The sequence below is a fragment of the Liolophura sinensis genome, chromosome 4, assembly GCF_032854445.1.
Source record: "Liolophura sinensis isolate JHLJ2023 chromosome 4, CUHK_Ljap_v2, whole genome shotgun sequence".
NCBI lineage: Eukaryota > Metazoa > Mollusca > Polyplacophora > Chitonida > Chitonidae > Liolophura > Liolophura sinensis.
In genome coordinates this window covers 4,382,812-4,402,665 of record NC_088298.1, presented here as the reverse complement: position 1 = coordinate 4,402,665, position 19,854 = coordinate 4,382,812, and the positions used below count along the sequence as shown (strand labels likewise).

General features: G+C 39.8%; 1 protein-coding gene across 1 annotated transcript in view; it reads left to right on the top strand.

The window, feature by feature from the left end:
* The window catches only part of LOC135464886 (neurobeachin-like protein 1), a 90,492-nt gene that overhangs the window by 47,184 nt on the left and 23,454 nt on the right, over window positions 1-19,854 (top strand). Inside the window, 13 exon segments of the mRNA XM_064742455.1 lie at window positions 96-218; window positions 769-1,069; window positions 1,662-1,744; window positions 3,188-3,277; window positions 3,689-3,869; window positions 4,070-4,203; window positions 6,598-6,754; window positions 12,921-13,023; window positions 13,783-13,936; window positions 14,688-14,846; window positions 15,292-15,451; window positions 17,500-17,588; window positions 18,422-19,120. Coding sequence (XP_064598525.1) covers window positions 96-218; window positions 769-1,069; window positions 1,662-1,744; window positions 3,188-3,277; window positions 3,689-3,869; window positions 4,070-4,203; window positions 6,598-6,754; window positions 12,921-13,023; window positions 13,783-13,936; window positions 14,688-14,846; window positions 15,292-15,451; window positions 17,500-17,588; window positions 18,422-19,120 — 2,433 coding nt within the window.

Genomic DNA, 19,854 nt, shown 5'->3' with positions numbered 1-19,854 from the left:
AAGTCTTTACAGAAAGTACTTTACTACAACATAACGGAGGGATTAGATCACCAGTCAAATAAATAAATGAATCGGTGATTATTTCTGACATACAGCATTCCATCCAAGTGGTACACTCCAGTTCCCGACGACCCTTTGCTCACAAATTTGAAGTCTCTGTCTACATTGATGGCAAGCTTGTTCTCAGCAAACAGCTCAAGTTTCCCAGCTTGACTGAGGTAATGCATATATGAATATTTAGTTACCCTCTACATGGATGGGAATCTTTTACTTTAGTTCTTTAGTGTGAGGCTTGAACTTGGGTTGTTGTTTTAGTGAACTTCTGAAAAATCAAGAATGACGACACAAAATCTGCGCGAACACCGTAGGCACTGTAATTGCAAGAGAGCAAATTTTTTTTTGGCCATTTATTTGATGGGTGTTTTACACCATGCTCAAGAATATTTCACTTATATGACGGCAGCCAGCGTTATGATGGGAGGAAACCGGGCAGGGCCAGTGGGAAATCCACGACCATCTGCAGGTTGCTGGAACGCCCTCCCACGCACGGCCGGAGAGGAAGCCAGCATGAGCTGGACTTGAACTCAAAGCCACTGCATTGGTGAAAGCCATTCAGGCCCTATAACTTCTGAATTATTAGCTTAAATGATGGACTTTTTTAGTTTTTAATTTTATTTCTGAATTATTAGCACAAATACTGAGTATTGACCATCACTGTATTTTTGGGGGGGTTTCGCTTTCATGAATCCATCAAATTTGTCATTCCAGCCCAATGTTTCCTGCCGCATTGGCTGCCCAGTCATACGGAATAGCTTTGACCCTGAACAACTCGTGCCTCCAATGTCTCCGACGGCACATGAGGGCAAGTCCTCAAAATCACCAATCAAGTCTTTCTTTCAAACGTCAGCGAAATCAATCGTTTCAAATCACCCGGGCGTCAGCAATATCCCAGGGGGAACGCAAGACGACATCTGGGGCGTGGCCATTCCTCTGATTGGTCAGATCGGCTCCGTGTGTCTTTTCTGTGAACCACTGCAGGAAAAACAAGTTGAAGGTCTACATTTGCTGGGTATGTTATATATGTGTGTACACAAACATGCACGTCAGTCTGGTTACAGGTATAAACCTAAACACATCCGTCTGATTACACGTATAAACCTAAACGAGTCAGTCTGATTACACGTATAAACCTAAACACATCAGTCTGATTACATGTATAAACCTAAACACATCAGTCTGATTACATGTATAAACCTAAACACGTCAGTCTGGTCACATGTATAAACCTAAACACATCAGTCTGATTACACGTATAAACCTAAACATGTCAGTCTGGTTACACGTACAAACCTAAACACGTCAGTCTGATTACATGTATAAACCTAAACGCCATTAGAAATGAAACATACATTATGCGTTTATCAGTGAAACATCAGACGATCCCACTTAAAAGGTTACTGACCCCATCTACTTTCAGAAATCTTGTGTTCCACTGATTAGCTTAAAGTAATTCACGAGTAGTGTAACTGAAAAACAAAATGCTCATGTACTTTCATATGCTGTCATTGAACAACCATGTAACAAGCCTAACCCGCATCAGTTTGACCCATCAGTTTAAATCCTGACATTTTGAAGAACTTTGTTGTACCTGTATGTTTTAGGTCCCAACCATCATCACCTGTTCAAACAGGACAGTGATATGTCTGACTTACCTGGAAAGCTTGTTCTGCATTACGATGCAAAGGTAAGGAGACTGCCACATCTGAGGCACTGAACCCATAAATCACATTTCTGTCTGTCTGTCTGTCTGTCTGTCTGTCTGTCTGACTGTGTCTGTCTGTGTCTGTCTGTCTGTCTCTCTGTGTCTGTCTGTCTGTCTGTCTGTCTGTCTGTCTGTCTGTCTGTCTGTCTGTCTGTCTGTCTCTGTCTGTCTGTCTGTCTGTCTCTGTCTGTCTGTCTGTCTGTCTGTCTGACTGTGTCTGTCTGTGTCTGTCTGTCTGTCTCTCTGTGTCTGTCTGTCTGTCTGTCTCTGTCTGTCTCTGTCTGTCTGTCTGTCAGTCAGTCAGTCTGTCTGTCTGTCTGTCTGTCTGTCTGTGTCTGTCTGTCTGTCTGTCTGTCTGTCTGTCTGTCTGTCTGTGTCTGCCTGTCTGCCTGTCTGTCTCTCTGTGTCTGTCTGTCTGTCTGTCTGTCTGTCTGTCTCTGTCTGTCTGTCTGTCTCTGTCTCTGTCTGTCTGTCTGTCTCTGTCTGTCTGTCTGTCTGTCTGTCTGTCTGTCTGTCTCTGTCTGTCTGTCTGTCTGTCTGTCTGTCTGTCTGTCTGTCTCTGTCTGTCTGCATAAGACCAGTAAGGCCATGCATGGGACTGGTGCATAAGTATTATGTAATACTGTTCATCTTCCACGATTGTCTTGATGTATTTTAACATCGTGCCCATTAGCATTCTTCATATTGTACATTGGCATTATCGATGTGGCCTTACAGTGATGTCATTCAGTGACACTGCGCCTTTTCTGTCTCTACAAGTTCTTGCAGCATTCTTAGAAATATTATTTTTACTCTCTGAAATTTTTGTGTCAAATTTTCATTTTGTTACCAAGCTGTATCAATTGATGTATAGTGTAAATTAAATAGGTTGTTGAATGAATACGGGCTCTTTCACTATTCGCTGCCAAGCAAACTAAAACTCGTTAGATGTCGGCCCGTTTTCATGCGGTTTCCTATAGTACCTCTGTGATGAAGGTAAAAAGGTGCGTGAGACACCCAGTTGGTGAGGGCACAGAAGATGTGAGTTCAAACCTGCCATTAGACGGGGAGTTTCTGGATTTTCCCAACCACACTGTTCATGGGATGGGGCTTTGGTGAGGATACACAGTGGACCCATACATGTATTCTCAGTTGAGAATAGATAAAGTGTACGTGCGATTCCTAGTCACAGGTTCACATGTACGCAGTGCGATATCAATTTGTAGAGTCCCTCGTTCACGCTGCCCTAAAAGCCTTGGTGACAGTAAACGATGAACAATGCTTGTGTGACAGTTTGCGCCGTTTATTGTTTGTTGAAGACCATTTGTCTGCATTTCTCGATATTTGCTATAATTACAGAATGGAAGTACACATACCTAATTCTGCCTCTAGTTTTATTGTGGTTTTGTTTTTTCGGTATTTTTATCAATCTCTGTTCCTTCTCAGGCATGTAAAGATGGGCTTTGTGCTGATTTGTCGCATAATGGTAACCATGGCAAGGTTGTTGGCAAGGTGTGGGTCACATGGGACATAAAGGTAGGTATACAGAGTGGGAAACATGCTTATAGTGACACACTATCAGTAATTATTTTCATATTGTTCCCTGTTAATTTTGGTTTTTATTCTTAATTTAATATACAGTCATTGTAAATTAAACTATAGCAAAATTCAAAGGTGTCAGTATTATGTCACTGAGTGGTATGCCGTCTCTGGTGTCTTTTACATGGAGTTCCAGTGAGACAGCACTACAAAAATGGTAGCATTGGGTCTAAGGAGACACTGTCGTGATATGCCCGAAGTCATGGTCAAAGTGGTGTTATTAAAACTCTAATCAAACAAAGACTGCTACCATGAAGTTACACGAAATTATTTTGAATCCGATGATTAATATTTTAAAAATTTTTTGCAAATTACAAAAAAAGAAAAAAATCATCTGTAATATTTCAGGATGTGATAAACTCGGTAGGAGGGATACAGGTTCTGTACCCTCTCCTGGAGCAGGTAGGTAAGGCCTCCCCTTATAACCCTCTCTCAGGGGACATCAATGGGGATGGTCCTCAGCCTATTATGCCTGTCACCGGCGAGGTTCAGGACGGGTGGGTCGTCATTCCGAGCAGCTCGTATGCAGGTAAGGAAGTCAAAAGTCATGTGGCTAGAAATGTGTGTTTTCAAAACATCATGTGACCCATAAGGCCACACCAAGTTTATTTTGTGTCCAAAGGTGGAATAAAAATAGAGGTGTAAAGTAACTTGATCTAAACAGTCCCTACTACAAACGAATGTGAATGTAATATTCTAACCATGCTTTGCTTTTTTTTTTTTTTTAAGACGCCAAATTAGAGCAGAACCAAGTGGCGGGTTTCTTGACAATGATTCGTCACATGCTACAGACGAACCCCGTCAATCAGGACACGTTCATCCGGACAAACGGAGCAGCAACAATCGGCGCTCTGCTGCAACAGGTGAGACTGACACCCCTCTTTGGGGAAATGGTTTGGTCCAGTGTCATAGGCCATTACTGCTGTGTTTGTTGGATGTTGTTAATGGTGAAAAATGAAACTGTTCTGGAATGAAGGTGTGTTGGTAGTAGAATTAATATACAGATGGCAGATGTTTCTGAATGTGTAAAGAAGATGTTCCCATGAGGAGGATGTTAAACACTAAATGGCCTAAAATTTTTAAGAGGCATATAGTTGTTCTCTTGTCACGAAAACTTGCGTATTTCCAGTAAGATGGCATCCTACCTTCCAAACAAACCTCCAAACACTTTTCTGGCGTATAAGTGAAATATTCCTGAGTACGGCTTAAAACACCAATCAAATAAATAAATAAAATTCATGCGTTTGTCTGACTGCAGCTGTTAAGCTGTCCAGTGAGGTGGCTGGCTTGAATTAAGCTCTCACTGGATTAGCTCCAACTTTAAGCCAGGAGGTTTGTGGTGGTTTACTCAGACAAACATGTTGTAAATCTTCAACCTTTTCAATCACTGAAGAAAATTTTCCAGAGAAATTGATGCCTACAATTATTATGAGAATGATGCCAAGGTGATTTGTTTGTGTCACTAGATGGAAGCTTCATTAATTATTTCTGCACATCATAACAATCTCTAAGAGTGTTTTAAAATATTGGTCACAGCAGTGGTTGAAAAGGTTGAAGAATCAGTATATTGAATTTTCAGTAAAGAAATCAGTTGATATGAATTTTATTAAAGGTAGCCCATTTGCACAGGGATAAGGTAACTATAAGATCCACTATGGAATTCTATGTGGTAGAAACTCCAAGTGTTGTTTACTTCCTCTGTCCTGTCTATAGTTATTTCTTCACAGAGTCATTTGAAATAATAATTGAAAATTTTAATTTTTAATATTAATGATTTTACACTAGTTTTCGCAAGAATTAATATTTAGTGTGTATTTCAAAGCTCATGTATTTAACGTAAAACTACAAGGTTACGTTGTAAAGAAATTAGTTTGCTTTCGTAAAATTTTGAAGAAGAATGGGAGTGGTTTATTTTATTTTTTGTTGTAAAGCTTTTTTTCCATGTTTTGTGATTTCTGGCCATCTCCACAACTGTAATCTGCCATGCACCTGGCTGTAGTTCATTTTAGACATACCTTTTTCACTGTATTTGAAATCCAATGGTCAAGGGTTGTGGAGTCAGATTGCATCTTACATCTGTCTATATAAACGATGCAGGAGGCAGGATGAAAAAAAAAAATGTTAAGAAGTTCTTTATTGCAAAATTTGATAGATATGTACCAGTTGAAAATCATATTTTTCATGTTTCATGCAGCAAAGGGAAATAACTTTTGTCACAGAAATTTAAGGCATGAACAACGCTGTGTTGTATTTATTTGTAAATGTACCAGTGACATTGATTTGTTTGCTGTTTCCTGGATAATTGTTTAGAAAAATTGCACTTTTGTCAAGATTTTTCGCCTCCGACATCCTGACAACTTCAGTCTGAGTTCAAAACCCCTTCCTTTCTCCTACGTTGTCATATCTTATATTATGCACTTTCTTCCATGTTATTTTCCTTTGATTTTTTATGTGGAAGAATACAAATTAGCTTTTATAGGTTAAAATTCACTCTGTTGTCTGTTAATATGATTAAAATTTATGTAATTCTAAGTACTTCAATAAAATGAAATATAAGGTTCTTGAAAAAAAATTGCCACACCGGCATTATATATTGTCACTTTACCCTTTACATGTCAGAATTGTCAGACATTTTATAATCTCCCAATTTGCTACTAAGCGTCAGTTTGTCTGCCTTTTTTTTTCATAAAAATTCATTCTGTATACTTGTAACTGGTTAACCATAACAAGATACAGATTAGTGTCAGCTAAAGCTGGCCCAGTGTCAGTATAATGTGACAGGATGGGGTCTCATGTCTGGTGTCTTAGGCATGATACTTGAGTGGTGGCAGCACTTTGGCGAAATGGTCACAGTATATGTACACACATCTAATGACTCATCGTCATATGACTGAAAAATTGTCAAGTGCAACGTCAAAACCCAAACATACATATACATCCTTGTCTCATCCTGGTCAGGCCTTGATATGCGTTGTTGCAGGCTTTAGCTGTGGCTTTACGTCAGAAAGTGCATCAGATACTTGACAAGAGGTGGCTGGTTTTCTCCAGGCTCTGCTGGGTTTCCTCTCACGCTAAACCATACCTCTTGGTTATAAATGAAAGATTTCTTGAGTATTGTGTTACACCCCAACTAAATATTGTATTTCATATAAAGGTTTGAAAGTGCACTTTCAAAAACACACCTTAGAAGGCCTTAGAATGTTACTTGTACTTAGAGTGAAATACAGTAATTAGGTAGATTCCCCCTTGATTGACAGGTGTCACCCAAGCTTATTGACGTGCATGTGATGATGGCAGTGCAGCTGCTGGTGTTAGCGACCGCGGAGGTAAATCAGACCATCTTGCAGGCATTGTACCAGTACGTGTTGTTTGACTTTCGCATCTGGAGTAAGAGCGAGTTTCCAGTCAGAATTGGTGAGTTCATTAACCGGTGATCTCAATTAGAACCCCTCCCTGTGTAAAAAGTGCTAAAGTATTTTAGTCAGCCTTGCTGTAATTGATTCACTCTTGACCAAAAAGATTGAGACCCAATGTGGCCCTCTCTATTCTCAAATATCATGTCAAACACCAGTCAAATAGAACTTAATGACGTATGCCAACCATGTGGAAAAGCGATGTCAAAGGGACACCACTCTATTGCCACAACCTCCATAAAGTGACCCTTTGTTCAATCTTCAAGCAGTCATCAGTATTTATAACATCAGTGTGCCAGTGTATCTTGTCTTGATTGTCATATCAGAGAAGATTAACCTTTTAATTTCATATATCGACCTTTTATTTCAAAGTTTTAAAAGGTATTCTCTGATTTCTATACCTCAGGGCTCGTATTTATCAAACAATATCAAAGAAGTCATAAATTGCTGCAAGCGCTTAGAAAGCCAAACAGAGAACAAGAAAGAACTCAGACTGTGGTTGATGGATTGTTCTGTAGTAAAGAATCAGTGTACAAATTTTAAACTTTTTGGAGGAAAATATTTTAATGGTAGCTGTGTTTGAATTTTGGACGTAAGTCTATATAAAACGCTTGGTAAATATGGGCCCAGTGTTGTATCCTTAAAAATCTGGAACCAATTCCACAAAGCTGTTTCTGACTTAAGTTAAAATTTAAGAACTCTTTGCTATGCTTATTTTTTGGTATAAGAAGTATAAATTTGGACACATTTGTCTCAAGATAACATTTATGAGCTGGACAAAATTTTTATTTCTAAAACCCCAAAATAAGCTTTAAGATCATATTTCAAAGTTTGACTTAATCAGAAATGGCTTTGTGGTGTCGTCCCTTGTACAACTGTATTTAATACCACTGTATCTCTTGTACCACAAACATACCATTTATTGTTATTACGTCCCTTCAGATATAATGTAATAAAATGAATGTAATAAATAATAAACAATTGTGACATCAGAGAACAGTGGCAGAGTTAAGGATTTGATAAACCTATGGCAGCGTAAGTATACCAGCAGGCCTTCCATTGGGTGCAGGTAGAGAGGAAGTCAGGGGTAATAATTTACATAGCACCACTGACCAATACACTCAGATTCCAGTATAGCAACTAATTTAGATTAATTCGTTATAAGTTGGTTTCATGAAGCATACTTAGAGTTAAGTAGCCCTTAGCGACATGCAAGTGCACTTCACATGTATACAATGTGTCATGGTAGTTAAGGGCTTACTTAGTTAAGTGCACTTCATGTACCTGGCCCCAGAAGCCATTAAGAGGGGGTTTTTGGGGGTTTTTTTTTATTATTATTACAGTTCCACTATTACTCTTGCAAGCCAAATGTTGCAATAATCAGATAAAATATTTAGCTATGATAAACAGCTCTATTAGAGGAAGGCATTGTTGTTGTTGTTGTTCTTTATAGTATGAAGCAGTTTTGAAATGAGTATGTGTCAGACCTTGTTGTCACACATAACATATTTTTTTATTTCCTATTTGCATTAATTTTAACAAATGTACAAAATGGTTTGATTCATAACAGGAATTTGCCATATGATATGAGAGAGCTGAAAAAAAAATATGACACCATTGAATCATTCTGCTTTTGTACTCAAACCAAATGTCCATTTGACATTTTTTTTGTCTGTCCAGAACAGATACTACTTTCTTCAAAACGTATAACACATACATCTGTGTGAAAAGTTGATTCTTGTAAAACACTTCGCCTAGATACAAAACATTCGCATTAAATAAATTGATGTATTTTTTATGTAGGCCCTTCCATGGTTAAGAGTACTGTAATATTTATTTATTTATTTATTTATTTATTTGAATGGTGTTTTACGCTGTACTCAAGAATATTTGACCGCGATGGCGGCCAGCATTGTGGTGGGCGAAAACCAGGCAGAACCCGGGGAAATCCACAACCATCCGCAGGTTGCTGAAAGACCTTCCCATGTACGGCTGGAGAGTACTGTAATAGAATGTGGTCCAGCCTTTAGGTATCCAAATATCATTTTTATTATTTATGTTATTACGTATCTCTATGAAGTTAAAAGAAATCACTGCAGTCATTTAATTCTACATCATCATCATCTAGGAGAAATTCTTCAAAGTCTCACAGCATTTTCCATGACAATTTTTTTTTGCATGGCTATTATTCATTTAGAAAAAAAATACTGATATTGTGAGTGAGACAAGTATGGGTGGAGGTGTTGAGCATTGCATGATTGGATTTGATTAGAATTGATTAGAATTGCATGATTATAAACATTAGAATGCTAAATGCAGTAGAATAACAAAATTTATTTTTTTAGGAGCGCTTGACTAATGATTGACTGGTACAAACCTTTCTACCCAATCTGGTAATTGTGTTCAGATAAATTTTTTTGAAAATTTCAGGAAATAAGGGAAAAACTGTCAAAAAGTAGGGGAAATTTAAGCAAAATAGTGAAAAAGTTTTGTGATAATTTGACATTAGTAGCACTCGTGTAGCCGCAGGTGAAGGCTAGTGGAATGCTAGCAGTCTGTTAAAGGTGTGCTTAGTTATTGTTATTCTGGCTGGTGCTTTATGGTATACCCTTTGTCATATATTGACAGTAATAAAATGTTAAATGCATCTTATTAAATTCCTATTCCTATAATTGTATTGTTGATTTTGATTTCAAATTAGCCCTTTGTGATACCCTCACTTTGTGATACCCTCACTTTGCCTAAGTGTGTTTTGTTTTTGTGGAAATTTTGATTCTTTTAACAGTTTTATAAATTCATATCAGTACTTGAATGGGCTGAGATAATTAGTGTTTCATGTCCACTCCATTGTTTGCATTTGCTCCTCTATTTTGAGATTTGTAGATTTTATGTTTCCTTGAATGGCAAAGAAAACACCACATTTATATGTCTGTTGAAAGATCTTCAACACTGTCAACAAGAATAAGTCGATTTTGGTGCAGAAAACCTGGTGTAATGTCACTAGCCACAGTATAATCAGAAAAGGTAACCATAGAATCGCATGTTTCAAATGCATTTTACTCAGGCGAAAAATTCTACAAGAATAAATGAACCATCTTCCTCCACAGCCTGTAATGGCGTTTCATCTGACATACACTCCATGTGAGTCTTTTCTTTGCTCTACACAGTTTTCATTTTGTATGAACTACACATATTACTGAATCTGTTTATATTCTGTCTGTCTTTCCACTGATTTCTTGTTTTTCTTTTTTGTTTGTCTTGTTTTTTTTACACCTCTGTTCATTTCAATCCACAAACTCAAGTCAACAACAACCTGACATGCTTTTATTAAGGCAGAACACATTAGTTCAGTTACACTTTTAATTGACTTTATAAAGTGTATTTAGATGATAAAATTAGCCCTTGTATCCTCCAGCCCTTGCATCCTCTAGCCCTTGGATCCTCTAGCCCTTGTATCCTCTAGCCCTTGCATCCTCTAGCCCTTGTATCCTCCAGCCCTTGCATCCTCTAGCCCTTGCATCCTCTAGCCCTTGTATCCTCCAGCCCTTGCATCCTCTAGCCCTTGCATCCTCTAGCCCTTGTATCCTCCAGCCCTTGCATCCTCTAGCCCTTGTATCCTCTAGCCCTTGTATCCTGTAGCCCTTGTATCCTCTAGCCCTTGTATCCTCTAGCCCTTGTGTCCTCTAGCCCTTGGAACCTCTAGCCCTCGGATCCTCTAGCCCTTGCATCCTCTAGCCCTTGCATTCCCTAGCCCTTGTATCCTCTAGCCCTTGTATCCTCTAGCCCTTGTATCCTCTAGCCCTTGCATTCCCTAGCCCTTGTATCCTCTAGCCCTTGGATCCTCTAGCCCTTGGATCCTCTAGCCCTTGTATCCTCCATCCGTTGCATCCTCTAGCCCTCGGATCCTCTAGCCCTTGCATCCTCTAGCCCTTGCATCCTCTAGCCCTTGCATTCCCTAGCCCTTGTATCCTCTAGCCCTTGGATCCTCTAGCCCTTGTATCCTCCAGCCCTTGCATCCTCTAGCCCTTGCATCCTCTAGCCCTTGTATCCTCTAGCCCTTGCATTCCCTAGCCCTTGTATCCTCTAGCCCTTGGGTCCTCTAGCCCTTGCATCCTCCAGCCCTTGCATCCTCTAGCCCTTGTATCCTCTAGCCCTTGTGTCCTCTAGCCCTTGGAACCTCTAGCCCTTGGATCCTCCAGCCCTTGTATCCTCTAGCCCTTGCGTCTTCTAGCCCTTGGATCCTCTAACCCTTGGATCCTCTAGCCTTTGTATCCTCTAGCTCTTGGATCCTCCATCCCTTGGATCCTCTAGCCCTTGGATCCTCTAGCCCTTGGATCCTCTAATCCTCTAGCCCTTGTATCCTCTAGCCCTTGGATCCTCTGGCCCTTGGATCCTCTAGCCCTTGCATCCTCCAGCCCTTGCATCCTCCAGCCCTTGCATCCTCTAGCCCTTGTGTCCTCTAGCCCTTGTGTCCTCTAGCCCTTGGATCCTCTAGCCCTTGGATCCTCTAGCCCTTGCATCCCCCAGCCCTTGGATCCTCTAGCCCTTGTATCCTCCATCCCTTGCATCCTCTAGCCCTTGTATCCTCTAGCCCTTGGATCCTCCAGCCCTTGCATCCTCTAGCCCTTGTATCCTCCAGCCCTTGCATCCTCCAGCCCTTGCATCCTCTAACCCTTGTATCCTCTAGCCCTTGTATCCTCCAGCCCTTGCATCCTCTAGCCCTTGTATCCTCTAGCCCTTGTATCCTCTAGCCCTTGGATCCTCTAGCCCTTGGATCCTCTAGCCCTTGTATCCTCCATCCCTTGCATCCTCTAGCCCTTGCATCCTCTAGCCCTTGTATCCTCCAGCCCTTGCATCCTCTAGCCCTTGCATCCTCTAGCCCTTGCATCCTCCATCCCTTGCATCCTCTAGCCCTTGTATCCTCTAGCCCTTGGATCCTCTAGCCCTTGGATCCTCTAGCCCTTGTATCCTCTAGCCCTTGCGACCTCCAGCCCTTGTATCCTCCAGCCCTTGCATCCTCTAGCCCTTGGATCCTCTAGCCCTTGGATCCTCTAGCCCTTGTATCCTCCATCCCTTGCATCCTCTAGCCCTTGCATCTTCTAGCCCTTGTATCCTCTAGCCCTTGTATCCTCCAGCCCTTGCATCCTCTAGCCCTTGTATCCTCTAGCCCTTGCATCCTCCAGCCCTTGCATCCTCCAGCCCTTGCATCCTCTAGCCCTTGTATCCTCTAGCCCTTGGATCCTCTAGCCCTTGTATCCTCCAGCCCTTTCGACCTCCAGCCCTTGCGACCTCTAGCCCTTGCGTCCTCTAGCCCTTGTATCCTCTAGCCCTTGCATCCTCTAGCCCTTGTATCCTCCAGCCCTTGCATCCTCTAGCCCTTGTATCCTCTAGCCCTTGTATCCTCCATCCCTTGCATCCTCTAGCCCTTGTATCCTCTAGCCCTTGTATCCTCCAGCCCTTGCATCCTCCAGCCCTTGCGACCTCCAGCCCTTGCGTCCTCCAGCCCTTGTCCATGCATTACATGTAACATTTTCCATGCCCTTCTGCTGCCAGCAGACATGTAGTATTACATGCCCGTCTGTCAGTACAGAAAGTCAGTCCAGTTTTCTGGACTTTTTTCATCGTTCATGGTATTCAAATTAAACTTTACACGTAGCTTCACCATGACTGGTTACTGTTCAAATTTGAAGCCGTTTGGTTAGTTTTTTGAAAATATTTGTGTGTTGTTTGTTTGTTTGTTTTTTTTTTTCTAATTCCTGATTTGGACAAGGACAGTTTTCAGACCTGTGTGGAAAGAACTTGTGGAAAATTTTTTTTTTAGGAAAAGCCAATCAGAGAGTAGGCCACCATACATTGCAAACTATACGAGGTGTATTAAAACTGCAATCAATTTATGAATTTAAAAATTGAAACAGTCGAATTTTCATACTGGCTGTTTATCCCAAATTTTCACAAAAAAAACAGGGGATATTTATTGGGGTCTCTGCCCGTACAGGTTATACATATGCATTTTTTTTAGTTTCTTCATTTCTTTTGTTAAGCTTCCTAAGGACTACTCTGTCTGAAATATAAACTTATCATTATTATTATTATTATTATTATTATTATAACTTAAGCCTATTTAGCTTGGGATGTAAGTTCTGTGGATTTACTTGGTTTTTGTACAGGCCACATCCAGTATCTGTCTACATTCATCAAGGATGACAGAAAGTCGTTCCGTAAGAAGTACGGAGTACAGTATATCCTGGATGTGATTCGCTCTCACTACAGGTAGGGAATGCTGGGAAATCTTGTATGGCTCATCACTGGGTGTTGTCTTGCACGATCAGAATGATGTCAGAACAAACCACTAAATGTGGCTGCTGGCTCAGTCTATTCGTTATATTTTTGTCCCACTGTGAATTTTAACATACCCTTTTCGCATAAAAAAGAGCAGCTTTCAGTGCAGTTTCCGCACATGTTTGATATGATTTTGGAGAGAAAACAACATTGGTTGGATGGGACAATTTCAGTGTCTCACAAAAAGTATAATTTTATCATTCAACACAGAATAATGCCTTCAGAATATGCTGAAATAAACCTTGCAATCATGTGAAAAGGTTGAAGAATTACAGTAGTTATATGCACATGTATTGTGATGTCTCAAGACAGGCAGGGGATATGTATGGCTTTTGCAATACTTCCAAAATGCTTGTTTATTTAAGTTTATATGATCTTTTTAGGGTTTTTTTTTTATAAATTTAAAGAAAAATTTGTTATATTTTCATTTTCTGAATAATTTTGTCTTGTTTGATTATTTATGTGTTTTTTTTATGATTTTATTTAATTTCGATTTTTTTTATATATGTTTTAAATGAAAATTGAAAAAAAATTTAAAGAAAAATTTTGTAATATTTTCACTTCTTGAATAATTTTGTTTTGTTTGATAGATTATTTGTGTAAGTTTTTATGATCTGTGTTAATTTAAATTTTTTTTACAAATTTTAAGACAAATTTTCAAAACTCTATTCTATTATTTAACTGTTTCAGTAACAAGCCAGACAGTGACATCTCGACAGAAGACGCTAAGACAATCCGCGGTTCGTTACTAGGTCTGATCAGATACTACGTCCACAAAGACATCACCTATGACGAGCTCTCGCAGATCATTGGCTTCCTGACCATTGTCAAAGATGAAAGTCTGGTGAGTGCAGGAACATTGTGTCTGCAGAAGTTTGGATAAAATAAAAACAGAAAGGTATTTTTAATTTAAAAATTAGATGTAGAGGAAGATTTGTGGACTAAATCTCCTCAGTGTCTTTTACCACCACAATGATTTACAACTCCATAACGTATGAAGTCACTGCTCTGCAATCCGTATGCATACAGTAAACAGTCTTAGTTGTGGCAGTATAATAATTTTGGTGTTTCTTGTTGATTTAATGGCAGGATCGTAGAACTATATAATTAGAGGATAATATCTGTGTATGACTTTTGGTCATTCTACTTTTTTTGTTTTAGAGGTCAGTATTTTAATGTATCACATGACTTGAGCATTATGCAATTTGTCAGGCAAACTACCGATATCCTCTGAATGCCTTGTTCCGTCATATTACAGCGATGAGTCATTAGGTGTGTATACATATACTGTGTCTTCTTGTGGCAGGGCAAGTCTGTGCTGCCACCACTGAAGTATCATGCCGAAGACACCAGACATGACACCCCACCCATTTACATTAAACTGATACCGAGCCAACCAGTCATTGCTGTAACTGTTCAGTGCTATTTATTATTGTTAAAGTCTTTGGTATGACCCTATCTGGGTTTAATCCCTAGGCTGTGGACTTTGAGGTGGACGCTCTAACCATCAGGCGACCAAAGCAGTCACTTTATCGACGCATTTACATATTTGGTCTGGGGTTGTTTTTCTTTTAAGGACATGTTTCTTGTTCCAGATTGTGGAAGTGTTGGATGTCCTAATCGGCCTGATGGAGAAGAAGGGGAAACAGGACCAGCTGTTTTTGCTGCTGTTTGAACCAGAAATGTCAGAGTTGTTGTACTGCTTGCTGACAGTGCACAAGTACTCGGTTGTCCTCAGAGAAAAAGTACTCAAAGTAAGTATAGGAGTACTCCGTAAGTACATGTGTACCCATTCTTGATTTTAAATGACCTAAAATTTTGTCCACAAAAGGGCATTTTCAGAGGCAAAAAATATCACGGAAATTTACAGTAGAATATTTTCCAATGGTTTAAGCAAATCTCAAAATATCTTTCTAAAATCAATAAAGCTCAATATAAATATAGTAAAAATTTTTGGTCATTTAGGGTAGCCTCGCTAGTTTTTTGGTGAAAGCTGTAAGATGTAGCAATATTTATTGCCTATGATGGCTGTCAATAATGAAATGAATGATTAATCCATATTGTGCATGGTTAAACTAAGGTTGTGCTGAAATGAGATTCCATAGGCGTGGTATAAGTGAAATGTTCCTGAGTATTGCATGTCCAAAATATTCTACATTTCCTTTCCCTTCTGTCATTTTGAATTTTCTTTTCTTTCAGGTGATTGGCTTGCTCCTGAGGACAGACAAAGTTTATGAAAAGAGCAAATCTCGCCTGCGCTTAACAGACTGTGGTTACTCAGGTCTCGTCAACCTAATGGAGGGTTGTGAGGTTTCCATGGAGATGATCAAATCTTTCCTTGAGCAGGTATCATTGGTTGGTAAGTGTCATAAGTTATAGGTGTGAGTAGTTGGTAGGTGTCATTCGCCTGTAGGTGTGAGTAGTTGGTAGGTAACATAAGTCTGTAGGTGTGATTAGTTGTCAGTTTGTAGGTGTCAGTAGTTGGTAGGTGTCATTAGTCTTTAGGTGCCAGTAGTTAGTAGATGTCAGTTTGTATGTGTCATTAGTCTGTATGTATGAGTAGTTGGTAGGTGACATTAGTCTGTAGGTGTCAGTAGCTGGTAGGTGTCAGTTTGTATGTGTGAGTTAGTGTCACACATTGGTCTGTATGTGTGAGAAGTTGGTAGGTGTCATTAGTCTGTAGGTGTCAGTAGCTGGTTGGTGTTAGTAGTTGGTAGGTGTCATTAGTCAGTAGGTGTCAGTTTGTATGTGTCATTATTCTGTAGGTGTGAGTAGTTGGTAGGTGTCAGTTTGTAGGTGTGTGTAGTTGGTAGGTGACATTTGTCTGTAGGTGCCACTAGTTGGTAGGTGACATTAGTCTGTAGATGTCAGTAGCTGGTGAATGTCAGTCTGTAGGTGTGATTAGTTGGTAGGTGACATTAGTGTGTAGGTGTGATTAGTTGGTAGGTGACATTAGTGTGTAGGTGTCAGTAGTTGGTAGGTGTCAGTAGTTGGTAGGTTTCATTAGTATGTAGGTGTCAGTAGTTGGTAGGTGTCATTAGTCAGTAGGTGTCAGTTTGTAGGTGTCATTAGTCTGTATGTGTCATTAGTCTGTATGTTTCATTAGTCTGTAGTCTGTATGTGTCATTAGTCTGTATGTAGCAGTAGTCTGTATGTGTCATTAGTCTGTATGTGTCATTAGTCTGTATGTAGCAGTAGTCTGTAGGTGTCAGTAGCTCATGTATTACCTAGCTGACATTCATTTTAAATTCTACAAGAATCTGCTGCAGTTTTTGCAATTGAATTTTATGTGACAAATCTTTCCTTGGACAAGCATCAGTATTGGTTCTTTTTTTGTTTATCAGAAATCTGGAAAACAGATCTTTCAAATGGTACAAAAATTGGCCATTGAGAGTTTTTCCCCATTGAATATTATGTGACCCACATGAGAGAGCCCTGCTTTTAGTTGCCTTATATGTCTACCTTGCCCAACAGGCTGTTGTCTTCATTCTTTTTTTGGGTGCCATCAAGATTTCTACAAGGCCTTTAGGGATTTTGTAGTTGGTCCTGGAAAAGCCAGTGACATTGAGCGGTTTTACAGTTGGGCCTGGAAAAGCCAGTGGCATTGAGGTGTTTTGTAGTTGGGCCTGGAAAAGCCAATGACATTGAGGGGTTTTGTAGTTGGGCCTGGAAAAGCCCAAGACATTGAGGGGTTTTGTAGTTGGGCCTGGAAAAGCCAATGACATTGAGAGGTTTTGTGGTTGGGCCTGGAAAAGCCAATGACATTGAGAGGTTTTGTGGTTGGGCCTGGAAAAGCCAGTGACATTGAGAGGTTTTGTGGCTGGGCCTGGAAAAGCCAGTGACCATTGAGAGGTTTTGTGGTTGGGCCTGGAAAAGCCAGTGACATTGAGAGGTTTTGTGGTTGGGCCTGGAAAAGCCAGTGACATTGAGAGGTTTTGTGGTTGGGCCTGGAAAAGCCTGCCACATTGAGAGGTTTTGTAGTTGGGCCTGGAAAAAAACCCCTTGAAATTGAGAAATAGCCAGGCATACATAGCGTGGGTTGATCTTTAAAGAGACTACAGGACCAAACTTAGCTAGGTGATATAGTACAGTATGCTGACGTTCTCTGAGATAAACTGTCTTCCAACCTCTTTGAAAATGCTGGATTCATTGCTGTGGAGATTTGTAGGATGTGACATCATTTTAGCTTCAAGATTGCATAACTGGAGAATACTTACTCCACGTAGCCTGGAAAATTTAAGTTTTGGGCCAGGAAAAGTGCACTGAGTCATTGTCTGAAGAAGATATAGCAGTCAGTTGATACCTTGTATATATGCTTTTGCGCAATCCCCATGTCTTCATGAACAGTCGTTCTGTGTGAAGACATCTTCAGTATTGACTGTGTTGTTTTTATTCTTTTATTCACAGATACCGCCCACAGTTACAGTGCCGTCTTGTCCATTATACAGCTTATCCCTCACCTGAGTATAGACATCAAACTGGAGGCCAGTAGACAGGTATGCTAGAAGTCATAGTCAGCATTATAGGGGTCCCGCGAATTCACGCTGATATGGGAGAGACAGGTTGGGGGCTCTTGCACCCTCTTTATCTAACGAATTAGATAAAAGCTGAGATTTTATGGTACTTGCTAGACTGAATACACATCCCCCATAGCCAGGTCTGTTGGCCCAACGGCACCGTTAGCAGCTACTGTAAAATCATGTCTTTTAGCTGTGGTACTTCACGAGAGCCCCTACCCTGTTTCGTCTATATCTGCGTGAACTCACAGGATTCCTGAATTGCTGACTCAGCTTATTATCACAGATGTGTAGATTTCTGTATCCTGCAGCAGATGCTTTATGCGTCCAGTGATTCAAGAGTAATGCTGTAAGAGTCAGTCAGTATTAATACTAACAGCAGATAGGAGGAATTCCCCCCCCCACTCCATAATCTGTGTATGAAGTAAAATTTACTTTACTCTTTATATGCAGTAAGAAAACCACAGGGTGTAGTAGAATTTGTCATAGAAACTGTCACTGCTGTTCAGTATGCCATACAAAACCAGCATTTATATTTTCTATTTATTTTTTTTTGGGCCAAATTATATAAATCCACAAATATTATTTTTGCTTTAGGTGTTGTCACTACTGGTTATTAAACCATACAAGTCCAGCATTATATATATATATATATATATATATATATATATATATATATATATATATATATTTATTACAAATATGAGTCAACATTTATTGTGTTTGTCCGAGATAAGTATCAGTAGGCCACAGAAGACAAGCATTTTTTTTTAGTAGAGCAAAATCTGTAAATTCAGTAATGCTTGTTGTAGGTCCTTTCGCTACTTGTCAGTAAACCATCTGCCAGTAAGACCATGGCCAAACAGTTAAGCTGGCAGGAGGCACTGACCAGCATGTTCATCCTGATGCCTACATCAGCTAACCAAAGCACTGGTCAAGAGACGCTGACCGCTTCCAATCCTGTACGGAGAGTGTCGAGCAGTCGCTCAAACTCAGAGTCTGATTCCACCATCCAGAAACCAATCACAATTGATGAGGAATCGGATCAGATCGATCTTTCCAGCGACGAAGGTCCGATGTCTGGATTTCCACGAACGCCCTCAACACCCATGTACCTCAGCTCAAAGACGTTCGATTTTATGGGTACTAATTCGGACATGGACGTTTTTGATGAGGAGCGAGCACGATCTATGAGCAGGAGTTCAAGCGCAAGCGTAGAAGATCTCAGCAATGTGGGAGCGCGAAACTCCACATCTAGTCTGTCATTGTCGTCGTATTCAGTCTCGGAAAGTTCCCAGGATCCTCTAGCGGAATTAGACGACACCAGGTACAGGCGGCCATCCGTGGTGCAGGCAGAAAACTTTCAGAAGGCACTGGATAATCTGGGCATTCAAAAAATCTATGTGAATGACGCTTTGGAGAAGTCAGAGGAACTTTGTCAGAATTTATTGATTATCTTGCTGACTGTGATGTGGAAAGGTGTGGAGGGCTCAGACAGAACTGCATGGACGGTAATGGTTCTTACAGTAAATCACCTATAATTGCATGGACACTTTTTTATACCCTGCTGTATATGATGAAAAATCAATAGAAACTGTAATTTATAATGAATTTGAGAACTGATAGTATGCATTCTGACCCTTGATGCAGGATCTTGCTGTTTTTAATAAACCACTTCCTAGAAATTTTACAATAAATCACATACAACTTTATGTCCTGTTTTTTCCCCAAGTAATCGTTCTCCTTTACATGGGTTCATACATTTTGGTAATTATAGTTATTAGGAATAATACGGTATTTTCTGCAATTCTGAAAATCTTTATCGCAGAATGTTTAGCATGTTCTTAAGTGTACCACATTAAAGACGTGTACAAGTTATAAAGTGAAATGGAATATTACCATTCCTGTTTCACACTCCAGAAATGCTTTTGAAGTTGTCATGTCACAGGGTGTGATATTTCACCATTCTTCGCTGCAAATTAAACATAAAATTGAAAGTGAAAGTTCCTGTATTTGATGCCAGAAACACTTGACAGATTTATGATTTCACAAAATGTATAGTTTTACCATGAATGTTTTGTACACTGAAAATGAAATTGAAACATATAGTTCTTTGTCTTCCAGGTTTGAAGTTTTGACAGATTTATGATTTCACAGAAAGTATAGTTTTACCAGACTTTGTTGCACATTGAAATTTGAAAGTATATAGGTTTCATATAAAATGAGATTGAAAGTAACATGTCAT